Genomic DNA, 12,806 nt, shown 5'->3' on the forward strand with positions numbered 1-12,806 from the left:
GTTTTGCCTTAGGAGAGATTATAAAACAAAAACCAAAACAAATACACAAAAACCCTCTGGGGACACGTGGAGGATGAACTGGACCGGAAGAGAGGTCAGTTTGGGAGATTCTGTAATAGAACAGAAGATGATTTAAAGAGAGATAAAGAGGGAGGGGCAGGTTTTAGAAATATTTAGGTGGTAGAAATCAACAGGATTTTCTGACCAACTGGTTGCGCATTCCAATGTCAAATAAAAATAGTCTGGGGATTAACTACTTAAAGAAAAGTTTATTATTTACTTCAAAAAATCACCCACGTCATTTCTTTCTTAAGGTTAATTTACAGTTGACTATAGTCTATATTCTCACAAACGACAAGAGTCTCTACTTTATACCTTATAGATTAGGCGTCACACGGCTTCTATGACTGATCTATAAAAGCCTGTCCTAAATTCAAAAGTCAGCATATTATCCCACCAGCAAGGATCTAACCAGATTTTGCTTCTGGTTGTATCTGCGCTCAGCATAAGCAACCTTGTACCAAAGAACACACCATTGTCTGAACTGTCCTAATCCTCTCGGGTATAGGGAATTTAAGCCAGAATTGCTCTGGAGGTATAAAAATGCAAAGGTTTTTATACAATATACTCGTATTCCTTTTTTCAAATAAAAACGTTCACAAGAGTGTAAAAGATATTGAAATACCAAGAGAGGTGACCTTTTGTAAGCACATTCATGCTCTCCTGGGAAATAAAGAATAAAGTCATTCACCACCAAGTGTAATATTCCTCACTTCCACTTGCCTGATGAAAGGAGTCAACACAGGTAGTTTCAAATTAAAACACAGTTGGAGCAGCTAGGCTGAAAATGGGTCTCTGCAAAGAGGGGAAAGAGGCACAGGATGCTGTTGATTAAACCTTGCATATGATTATAATTTGCCAGGTCTTCATCCATCATCTTGCCACCCCCTTACTCTGGTCACCAGGACAAGCCCTAATACAGACATTTCATGTAACATTTGGGGACGACAGGAAATAGGACTCCACTGCAAAATGAGCACCATTCCCACGGACCCCACATACAGAAGCACATGACTCCAATAAGCAGGAAGGGCAAAGGTTATTTCTAATGATGTCTGTGTAAGTGTTCAGAAATCCTGCGCTCGCTCATTCCAGAGCCACTGCAGAGCCCCATTCTGTGATGGAAGCGTGGACCAGGAGGACCCCTTACAGACAGAGGGGGGTCATGTTACTCGCCAGGGACACAGCTGGTTTGTGGCAGGCCCAGATTAGAACCTCGAGTGTCCATCCTCCACTCCCAGAAAACGCTCACATCTCTTAAAATAACAGAACATAAGGAACTGGGACACACAATCAACTGTGCCCCAGAATTAGTTTCCATAAAACGAAAACTAATGAACTCATCAAGGCGATGTGCAGCCCATTCCTCTCCACTGATTACATCAGTTAGATTGGCAGACAAAACTGACTTAAATGTTCTGAAGACGTCAGTTTGGGGCTTTTGTTTTCTCTTTCTTTTCGAATCCTTTAAAGCCACAGTATTAAAACTGTCTGCTTTACCGTTCTTCAAAATGACAAGTGTCAATCTACAAGTACCAGGACTTTGGGGGCGTCTCATTCATCAACAACACCTTTTACAAACATGCTCTGTAGACCTTCCATAGTAGAAAAACCACTTTAAATTCCTGATTAATAGAATGTCTCCAAACTTGGTGGCATTACCTGTGGGATACAAAGCAGCACCCATCCCCAGAGTTGGGGGAGAGGATAGGCAAGAAAAGGATAAGGTAGTAGCATGATCTGTGTAAAGAGGTCATGGTCCACATGGTTCTAACAGAGAACACTCTCACAGCATCATCAATGAAGGGTTTGGGGCCTTGAAAATCATTTCGTGGAGGCACGCAAGCAGTTTTCCTATAGAAAGCCCGAAGAATTACACAGATATTTCCCTCTTTGGGGGTAGTTTCACTTTTATCTCTAGTTCTTTAATATCATAATTTCCAGTTTTAGAAAATGCAGAGGAAGGCTCCCACATCCAGTGGGTCTAACTTCTTTCATTCTTCAGACAATGCATGCACAGTTTGTTATTCATCTTGATTTGAACAAAAGGCAAGATGTTCCCTCTTCTGCCCAGAAACTACCGCTGGGAAATTAATATTCAAGATGAACAATGAACTCATCTCCTGGCCTGTGAACTTGCTGGTTGCCAGGAGGCCTGTGAATTCTTAGGATTATTTCAGATGTGGTAGCATGAATTGGAGGCTAAAACAGTCCTATAAGGCATGGTCTTCAAGATTTAAACTCTCAAAATTCTCTATCTAACTGTCCTTTTGCAGGATCCTTAAGTTTTATATGTGCCTGTTTTAATCTCTGAGCCTAAGTGTAGTTTATCCTGAAGGTATATGAAAAAAACAAGGCTAAATGTCAAGAGTATTGCTATAAATCACATTTCAAACTGGTAATTACTTATTAGTGGAGAAAAGACTGTTTGAAAGCGTGCTGTCTCATTAGAAAGCTATTATGGAATGCCTGCAATTTTGCCTTAATAAACAGAGTTAAACTTGAAGTACCTACTGTGTAATAAGTACGCTAGACCAAAAGGACAGCTATTAAAATTTCCAAGGATCTCTCCTTTCCTAAAGTTAAAAAAAAAGTTTTTCCCCATATTTTTAAGGAATATTTGTTGGTGGGGATTTCTAAAGATAGTCTCAGCTGAAATTATTTTATTTAGTACATCTCTGAAGAGGCTTATCCTGTCCTTTGAACCCAACAACAAAAAACTCTTTTTACTGAAAATGAAGTATGATAATCCCACTAGTTATTACGCCAAATGACTGCACAAACAGAAAGAAGAAATATGAAAAGCCGCATGTGTTTCTAAGCTGCTTCATTTTCTATTGCATTTTCTGTGACAAAGGCTCTGTTTGTATCCAGAGTCACTAACTTGATACAAGTGGATTTCCTTTACACTTCTTCAGAGGAAGAGAACTTCTTGAAAAAGACCTCAAAGTGTTTCAATATATCATCTATTCCTATCAAGACTCATATTTGGAAAGGAGCCATATTTGAAAAGGAAATTGATAAGATACCCCCACATGTGCCCCCCCATAAAGATACATGAGAAAGATTCCACCTAATCTCCTAGTGTTCATTGTACATGTTTTTCTTAATATTTCCTATTTCCTTCCATTAGTACCAACACCTTTTATTACAAGTATTAGCTAATATTTAAAATGATGAATAAGTAATAGCTTTCCTCTATGGACAAAATAGTACTATATCCAAACCCATAGCCCCATGGGAATCCAGCAAGACACTTTGCTTTTAGGGAGCATGCCATAAAATGCTGAATGAATGACACAGCTCTTCTTCCCCCAGGTTTTGGTTTTCTTGTCTCAGCAGTAACCTAACAGGAAATCTGCATAGAAAACCAGCAACCTGAAGCAGCTTATCCTTCAATGTCATCCTAAGGCCAGCTCACCATTTGCAGGTCAAGAAATGAAACGAGAAAAGGGGATCAAATAAAAATAAAAGCTTTTTCCTCAAGCCCTCAAAAATGCCTTGCAGGACTGGCAATAGCAGAGAAGTTGTTTACCAAAGAATGAAAATGTGATCATAACGAAGTTTTATGTCAAGAGAGATAAAAATAGGCTCCATGGAAATGTGCCTGAAATCATTAAAGAGACTCGCAGGTTTGCTGAAGAAATTATGGCCACCTGCCCTCTTAGAGCTTCATACTTGGTATCAGTACTGGTTCCTGAAGAGGAGCAAAAACAAGGGGAACCACTCAGTGTGGAATGAAGACATTCAAACCCTAAGCGCACGAAACCTGGGATTACCTGAACACTGAGCGCAGACATGCGTTTATGTACATCTATGTTTCGAGGTTAGATGTGGATTTAGGTGTATTTCAAAATTTACTGTCCCGAATCTGAAGCACATAGCAATCGCAGCAGTGACTGAATTAAACAACTGAAGTGTAAACTGTAGTTGTCGCTTCCTTTACAGATTTGGCTTTTCATGAAAGAGAAAAATCAAGAGAGCCTTTTTTGCCAAAATAGTGCAACATCCTTGTGTGGCCAGATTTTGCAATAAAAAAGCTGGTTATTTTATTTAGGTTTTATATTCACAGAAATGTGGTCACAAGACATTTTTAAAGCATGAGATACTGGCCCCAGTTTAAAAAAAAAAAAACTTGCTGTTTTGGGGGAAGATAGTAAAGCTAGGCTATACCAACCACAGGCTTAAAGCAATCTTTCCAGTTAAGGCAGGGCTTAGAACGACGTGGTCAGTATGTGGTTTCAAATACAACCTCGGTTCTTCCATGGCATCGTGTTTAGAAGAAAATTAATTTCTTCAGAATGAAAAACAAGCAAATATTGATGTCTTACACATCATCACATATAAGTGGTCAACTATAAGCAAGAAGAAAACAATGAAAGAGTTCCAGATTTTCCTCCTCAGCATCGCCTCCAGAATTTTACCCCTGGGTTCCCAACTCACACACAGAAGCCATTCGGCTGTATTTCCAAAGGTAACTGGCTCCTTCGGAAATGCTTTCAACAGCACTGCATTTTAAGAGGAAACCTCTTTCGAAGCCTTCATTTCCATTTCTCGGATTGTTTGTCCTTCCTGTCTGATACGCAAACACATGACACAGCCTCCATGCTTTCCAGACACCCTAATTCAAAGCAACATATGCTAAATCCACGCAGAACCATGTGAGCATCCAGTCCGCATACAAGCCATTACCCCACAGAAGGCATTCAATGAGCTCCAACACAGTTCTTGGCGTGCACACCAGACGAGCCTGAGATGGATGCAGAACTCGTCCAGACTCAAACCATCCAGAACTGTGCATGGAACCTGTTCCCTTTTAAGAAAATAGGGCTGTTCCAATACCCACTAGGATAACCGGCTACAATGCAAGAGCAAGCCAACCCGGTACCGCAGGCAACCCTGGACGCAGGCTCTGCCACAAAGCTCCAGGCAGCGGCTGCACCGGAGGTTGCAGGCATTTATCCTCCTGCAGCCAAAATGCCCAGCACGTCCCCCTCCCTTATTTTACCTAACTAATAGCTCTCAAACCCCATATTGAGAGGGCCTGCTGTGGATCTTGCGGAGGTACAAAATGGTGGATGGGAGCTAATTTTTTCCTGCTTTCCCCATAACTTATCGAATCCATCACCGCCGGTGCTCCCATCCAAGCACCCCGGCAGCGGCGCACCGAGCACGCCCCGCGGCACCGGCCCGGGGGCAGCAACGCGGGTACCAACCTGATGTCATGTAGCCCCGCGCAGCCTGGGGCGCGAAGGCCGCGGGGAAGCGCTTGTGCAGGCGGTAGTCCTTCTCGCTGCGGGACCTCATGCGGTCCGAGGCCCGGTCCGAGAAATCCGAGCTAGGCCAGGCGCGCCGCAAGGTTGTGCTCCGGGTCTTCTTCATGGTGGGGAGGACGACCTGCTGGCCCGAACCTCCGGGCCTCAGCGCCGGGGCGCAGCGCGCGGCTTCATCCGTCTACGGCGGGCACGACCCGGGCGGACTCTGCGCACATTTTCCCAGCCCCTCCTCGTCGGCGTCTACACCGCCAGCGGCGGGTCCGGCCCTCCCCACGCCCCCACACACCCCCACGGCGAAGGCTCCGATTTTACACACGTCCCACAATGCATTACACTTCATTTGCAATCCGCCTGGCTTATAGCTTCCAGATTCCTGGGGGGAAAGGCACGTTAGGAGGCTCCCCGGCCAGGAGGAGGCGGAGAGGGGGCGGGCGGGGTGGGGGCGCCGAGACTTGCAGCGTGAAAGCAATGGGAGCGCAGACAATGGCCCGATTCAGCGCAGGAGTGCTTAGCCAACTGTGAGCCACGGCACAAAAGACCCAAACAAATGAGGAGGCCGAGGCCTCTGGGGCTGACCCGGGATCGGGCGCCCGGGAAGCCCGAGGGGTGGCGGCAGACCCTCCGCACCCAGCGGCTCAGCGCGAGGCGTGGGGATGACAGTGTCCAAGTCGTGTCCCCCTGGGCCTATCAGCCGCGCGGCCCGCAGTCCCGGGCGCAGGCTGGCTCTGCCTCCCCTGCAGTCCTTGGGAGGCAGCCTTCATTACAGAGGCTCGAAGCGGGGGCGCGTGTGCACAGGGATCCGAGCAGGCTCTGCAGACAGCAGCTGCGGCAGGCCGGCTCCCGCCGAATCCAGGAAGAGCCCGAGTCGTCCTCGCGACTGCAGCGCCTCGTCAATCTTCCTCCTTCCAAGGCTCAGGGTGGTGCGCGCGCGCGCGCGGGTGTGCGCGCGTGTGTGTGCCCCGACACGCATGTGCCCCCTACACAGGCATGCTTCTACTTACTGGCCGAGGCGGCGACGGGAGCCATGGCTGCCAAGGATGCGGAGCCTGCCGATCGAGCCCCGCACGGTGGCACCGCCGCTCGGGCGCGAGCGCGCAGGATGGCCACTGAAGGGCAGGAAGCAAGGCAGCCGCCCAGGCTCGGGCTAATCACCACGCTGCCTCAAGTCAGAGCACAGATCCTGTCGGGCTTCTCATTTTCACGTCAAACGCCCTGCGGCGGCGCTGGGACCTTGGCGAGTGCCCAGAGCTTGGATATTTACATATTTTTAGGATGGTTCCTCTCCCTCGCAGGAAAGGAGACAAACCCCTAGGTGGGAACAGGGAGATCTGCGGCGCCCAGCCTTGCCCACCTGCGCCAACCCCGAAGTCAGCGAGAGCCGGGGGAGGGGGCGCCACCGGGAGCTCCTCCGACAGCCGCAGACGCCCGGGCACCTGGTCCACGCCGCCTGGAAACCGCAGCGGAGGTGGCCTCCGGCTCTTCCTCGCTCTCCCTCGAGCCCCCGGCGTCAGTCACCGCCAGCCCGCTAACCTGCATTCGGGTCCACGGCCCCTTTACCCAGCACGGCTCCGCACAGCTGTTTCTGGTCCAACAACCAATCGCTACACGACAACAATGCGCGCGGCGCGCAGGGAGGGAGGCGGGGGCGATGCGCCGCCCCGGCCGCCGCGCGGGGCTCGGGACGCCGGCCCGGGACGCGCAGGTCACCGCGTTAAAGGCGCGCGGCCACAGCGCCGCGGACCCCCAGCACGCTGCGGGACTGCCGCCATTTGTTCCAACACGCCTGTCTCCCCATTTGGGTTTCCAAAAACGCTTTAGTGTTACAAACAACAAAAACAAACCTCATTTTTCTGCTTCAGTATGGTGTTTTAGTTGAGATTTTTGCGCTTTTTTTTTTCCATTTGTGACGATGCAACGTTCAAAATCATTGTTTATGCTGTTTCACAGGCACAGGGGCCAAGGTGCAGAGACGGGGATGTGAAATCGTGATGGGGCTACGAGCTTATCTGGCTGATCCTGCAAAAAACAAAACAGCAGGTTCTAAAGGGTTAAGACTCAGGCGCTCTAGCACAATTCGGTGCTGTTCCAAGGCTTGAATTCCTTGGGGGGCAGCAAGGTTCTTGGAGAACCACGCAGAGGGGGCGGGGTTTAAGCCACAAGCTTTATAGACTCTAGAACCAGAGCTTTCATTCAATGCCTCAAGGCAGTGCTCTGTAACCTGGGGCCAGCGTAACTCACCTAAATAAACCAACCAAAAAATAGAAATCACTAGGTAGCATGTGGCAATTAGATTTATGCTAATCAAATGTATTACTAACCGCACATCAATTAGCTAATGTTCAGTGACTTTTTTTAAAAGTTAGGAAAGGATAGTCCCCCCAAAGTTACATTTTGCTAAAATGTCTTCTTTCCTGTAGAAGGACTGCTAAGAAGCTACAGAAGACTAAATGTGTAAAGAACCAAAAAGTAATAAAAAATAACTATTAATGAATGCATGAGATACTGACATTTAGATAACTCAATTCAATTCAACAATTACTCAGTACCTCCCATGAGCCAGAAGTGGTTATATGAATGATTATAATAGATATGACTGAAGGCTGATGGTGATTGCTGTGACAACTGTGAGACTTATTCATTCAGCAAATAATTATCGACTGTATATGCCAGCACTGTGATGGGTGCTGGGCAAAGATATGGCCCCATGCAGCTTATGGTCTAGTTTACGTAAGCAGATAAATGCACAAATTGTGCTAAGTTCTACAAAGAAGAATAACTTCTATGAAAAAAAATGACAGTTCATTTGAGACCTACAGGATGAAGAGTCATCCAAGCAAAGAGTGAGGCAAATGGTGTTTCAGAAAGTGGGAATGGTAAGTGCAAAGGCCCTGAGGTAGGAAAGAATCTTGGCTTCTGGTGAAAGATGGCCAGTGAGGCTAGAATTGGAGCATAAGAGAAAGGTGTGTGATGAGGTCATGGAGGAAGGCAAGAGCCAGATCATGCAAGGACTTGCAGGCCATGTTAAGGGTTTTGTATTCTATTCCCAGGGCAATGTGAACCACTGAAGGGTTTTAAGCAAAGAAGCAATGATAGTTTCAGAATTTCTATAGAGAAGGAGATTAGAGGAGGGAACCGGTTTGAAGGGAGGGCTCAGCCAGGAATTTTCTGGAGAGTAAGTTTGAATTGCACTTGACTTAAAACTGAGAAAACAGTCATTGTTCATATGAAAGAATGGGGGTGGGTTGATGGCTATTTTGGAAGGAGAGCTACAGCTCCCCTCAGCCACCTCTGAACGGAGGCCTTGCTGCGGAGTGATAGCATCCAGCATCCATACTCAACAGAACGTCCTTGCAGCCAAGGTCAAGCAGCCAGACAGAATCAGGCAGTCCATAGATCGGGTCAGCTGAATGGAATCAGATAGTAAAGTAAAGTAGGAGCAGCTGGGGCCGCTAAGTAATTTGTCCATCTAAATCAGGTGACAACATCTAAAGAGGTTACGAAGGTAAGGTTTGAATCTAGCAAACAGCATATTGTGAAACCAATCCTATGCAAAGAAAGTGGATGTGCAATCCCGTTATTACAGCCGCCGTTAAAATCAGACTCAGCGTGTCCATCTGTCCCGTGGGAAGATTCACTCCAGTCATGCAATCTCTTGGCCCCTGGTCCTAGCTTCCAGTCTCTCAACCTCCCTGAGACAATCACGCATCTGGGCGCTGAACTGTCCATCAGGGAGACTCAGTTGCATAACCCCAGCATTCGCTACTAGGAAAGTTTAGAATTAAATTGAGAAATGATAAAGCAAATCAATTTTACAGTGTTAGTATTTTTTAAATCAGGCTTAAGAATACTTTGTACATTTGGTATTGACATATCAGATAAGTACAGAAGCTGAGTAGACACACATTTGCTCTGTGATTCTAATTCAAATGTGTCATTTGATTTTAGACTTGCAATTATAAGTTGAAACGCATAAGAATTTTGACGTTGACATTCTCCTCATTTAAAACTTTGGTTTATTGGATTTACAAGAGTTGGGTGAATTTAAGAGTTATAAGAGTGTAAACTCCATGAAGGCAAGGGATATTTTCTGTTCTATTCATTGCTATTCATTGTTCTGTTTTGTTCACAGTTGTATCTCCAGTGGCTGGCAATGCCTAGCATATCTGCTGACTACTGAGGCTTGATTAAGTACTCCGGAAAATCTGGTTTACTGCCTTCCCAGTGAAACATATTAAGAGCTTTTTAAAAATCAAATATACCCAATTTATAAATACAACTGAAGTTTTTAAGAGAATGTACTTAACTGTGTTTCTAAATGGGGCTAATTATTAAGTAACGGAATTTTAGTCTTCTCAATTGATCAAATGTTTTTCAAAAGTCCCCTGAGAGTTACAGTTTTTATTTTATTATTTTAAAAATACCAAATTTACAAATAGAATGATGGAAGCTAAAAACTAAAGGAAATTTTGATTTTTCAATTTGTATGTTTAGTAAAGGAAAATTTGATATTTTGAATTTGTATCTCTAGTATACTGAACATTAATTGAAGACCTAAATTTCTGTAAACAACCTCTGCTGTGAAGAGAAGCCGCCCTCAGACATTAAAAAGCCAACACTGACGATCGACTGAAGGATGTCACAGATCAGAGAGAAACAGATGAACTGACATGAGTAAAGAAGAGATTGATATGAGTGAATAATAGACATAAACATATAAATATAAGAGGTAACACATCTGAGCCTTGACCTTGTAGCTGAGAGAAGATGAATTTCAATCCAGGGTTTCTAAGCACACATACCCTGGGATACAGGGACCCCCACTGATATGACACTGGCAACTTCCATTAGTATATGAGACTCACCAAATTGAAATATCCAGGAGCATGCCATTGAAACTGCAATCAAAGTGGCCCCATGGCCTCATTTTTTTGCCTAGGTAGGACTTTGGTCTGGTCGGACATCTAAATACTCAGACAAGAACAGGTGTTTACGTATTTATCTACGTATGTGACATATGCATCAAACTTCGCGATTAAAATATTGGTTAAAGAAAAATCTGAATTCTGACTCTGAAGTAATTTATCTTTCTGCTTTTTCGTTAAACATGATTTGCAAAAGATATTAATAGTTTAATTTGACAAATGCGCTAATTAGTCAAAAAAAATACACATACACACCGTGAAGTTGGGTGGTTGTGTGGCCTAGGTTATGAAGCTGGATGGAATCTGGAAAAAACCATGTCCCTAGAGGACTAGGGCTTTCTCAGAGGGTTGTGAGGTGGAAAATTGGGGGAATTTCTTACGTGACGCATATCTTACACTCATAGATTCAAATGTATATACGTATTCACATCAACATGGCCCTGGGGTATTTTGGCCTCCATAAGCAGCTATAGTAGCTGACCAACCTTCATCCCCAGGGTACTTTTGGAAGATCTATTTTGTCTTCTTTAACCCAGGCTCCAAACTGCTAGTTGGAATTTTATCAGAAAGCTCCAGCACTTATGGTCTTTCTTAGAAGATGCTCTCTCCTAGTGTGGACCACCAGTGTGTTTGCCTCCATGGTGGCCACGCTGCTGGCATTTAGATCTGTGGCTCCCAATAATGTGCTCTGGAGAAACACTTGTTCCAAGACATGGTAACAAACGTGACTTGAAAAGAGGGTTCCATTGGGAAGTAAGTTTGGAAAATGTGTTAAAGTTAAAACAGGCTTGCTGGATCTCTCAGAGCCTTTAATGTGCTAATGCACCTTGTAAATCCACCCCCCCCCCCCCGAAAAAAAAATGCTCATCAAGCTGTAATCATATGATCACTTGTTGCTGGAGCACATTTTGAGAAATAGATCTAGGCAGGTGGCAGATGAAACACACTGGGAAGTGATAAATCCATAGGGTAAAGCACGCTTAAGAGAACTGCGAATGAGGAGAATGCGTATATATTGTTCTTTCCATCCCTAGCAAAATCTAAGCTGAATTTCTCCTTGTCTCTCCACTTAGGTACATTGTCATCTATAACGCACTCCTGACAGGGCTATAATGAGTAATCATCGTCAATGAGTTCTACTCCCAAAGAAAGCAATGTTTGGGGATGGAGGAGCTCACCAAGGAGAAGTAACTCAAGAGGAGCCTGAGTCTTTTGGAGGACTACTGATGGAGTAGGTGGGCAGTGTTGTGAGAACCCCATCTCCAGGCAAGACTAATCGCAGTCAGAGTAACAGAGGGCAGTGAGGAGTGGCGATGCCAAGGAGACTGGCATCCATATCTTTGTTGGGGGCCTGGGAAAAGTTAGTCTTTGAGTTCCATGTTTTTCAATTGCGATGGTAATACTATCTCTCAAAGAGTTGCAGTGACAATTTCAGGGAAATAAATAAATGTCCCAGTTCGCTGCTGGCAAGTAGAAGGTATCAATAAAAAGTAGCCAATTTTATTATTACTATTGATCATTAAAAGGGGGAAAATATTTTAAAAACCTGAATCCCTTCTAGATCCTGTCAGCCACCTGTGAACCCTGCTTTATATCAAATAACAAAACAAGCTGAACGCCAGGAGGGCTGGGGATGCTACCAGCTACTAACACTGACACTGTGGCTGCTGCTGAGTTGGAAAGCTGAAACACACATCATCCACAAACCGAGTTTAGAAAAAAGAAAGAAGAAAACAACACCCAGCACTCAGAAGATGTGGCATTCATTCAGTGATGCTCAGCACACCTTGATCAAAGTGGGAAAGTTACTGGGATTAAGAAGAGTCCAGAGAAGGTGGAAACAACCCAAGTGTCCATCGACAAATGAATGGATAAACAAAACGTGGTGTATACCTACAGTGGAATATTATTCGGACTTACAAAGGAAGGAAATCCTGATACATGCTACAACATGGATGAACCTTGAAGACATCAAGCTAAGTGAAATAAGCCAGACACACAAAAGGACAAAGACTGCATGATTCCACTTAGATGAGGTCCCTGGAGTAGCCAAATTCATAGAGAACAGAAAGTAAATGGGTGGTTTCCAGGGCCTGGGGAAAGGGGGAAGGGCGAGTTAGTGCTTGATGAAAAGGTTTTGGAGATGGATGGTGGTGATGGTTGCACAACAATGTGAATGCACTTAATGCCATTGAAATGCCACTCAAAAATAATTAAAATGGTAAATGTTATGTACATTTTTTCAAAATTTAAAAAGTAAGAATGGAGTGCCAGGAACGAAGCCACAGTCAAGAAGTGGCTGTGTGTGTGCCCTGCATGGACGACAGGCTGTTGTGAATTGGTCTTTTTACCTGCACACACTGGGCACACACGTCCTCTCCTTTATTATCTTTGAAAACAAAGGCTACCATCAGGTAGCCTGTGAGCATGAAACAAGCTCTAAAGTAAACTGGCAGGGTCAGGTCTCACCCAGTTATTACAGGAAATGAGTCTTTCAAGGATGCGTTTGAATCTGTAAAGACCCAGAGAAACATTTTTAAAGATTTTT

The 12,806-nt window shown here is 44.9% G+C and overlaps 1 protein-coding gene across 9 annotated transcripts in view; it reads right to left on the reverse strand.

The window, feature by feature from the left end:
• The window catches only part of STOX2 (storkhead box 2), a 213,388-nt gene that overhangs the window by 99,173 nt on the left and 101,409 nt on the right, over positions 1–12,806 (reverse strand). Inside the window, exon 2 of one of the 9 annotated variants that reach the window (XM_046648509.1) lies at positions 7,178–7,352. The exons of 6 other annotated variants lie outside the window; for them this stretch is intronic. Coding sequence is in view for 1 of the 3 variants with exons in the window: in XM_046648506.1 (XP_046504462.1) it covers positions 5,277–5,442 (166 nt within the window). In the remaining 2 variants the exon portion in view is untranslated. Of the gene's footprint in view, positions 1–5,276; positions 5,619–6,687; positions 6,888–7,177; positions 7,353–12,806 lie in introns of those variants that run through there. 2 more of the 9 variants (XM_046648511.1, XM_046648506.1) reach the window with 2 other exon arrangements.

The sequence above is a fragment of the Equus quagga genome, chromosome 22 (genome assembly GCF_021613505.1).
Source record: "Equus quagga isolate Etosha38 chromosome 22, UCLA_HA_Equagga_1.0, whole genome shotgun sequence".
Classification (NCBI taxonomy): domain Eukaryota; kingdom Metazoa; phylum Chordata; class Mammalia; order Perissodactyla; family Equidae; genus Equus; species Equus quagga.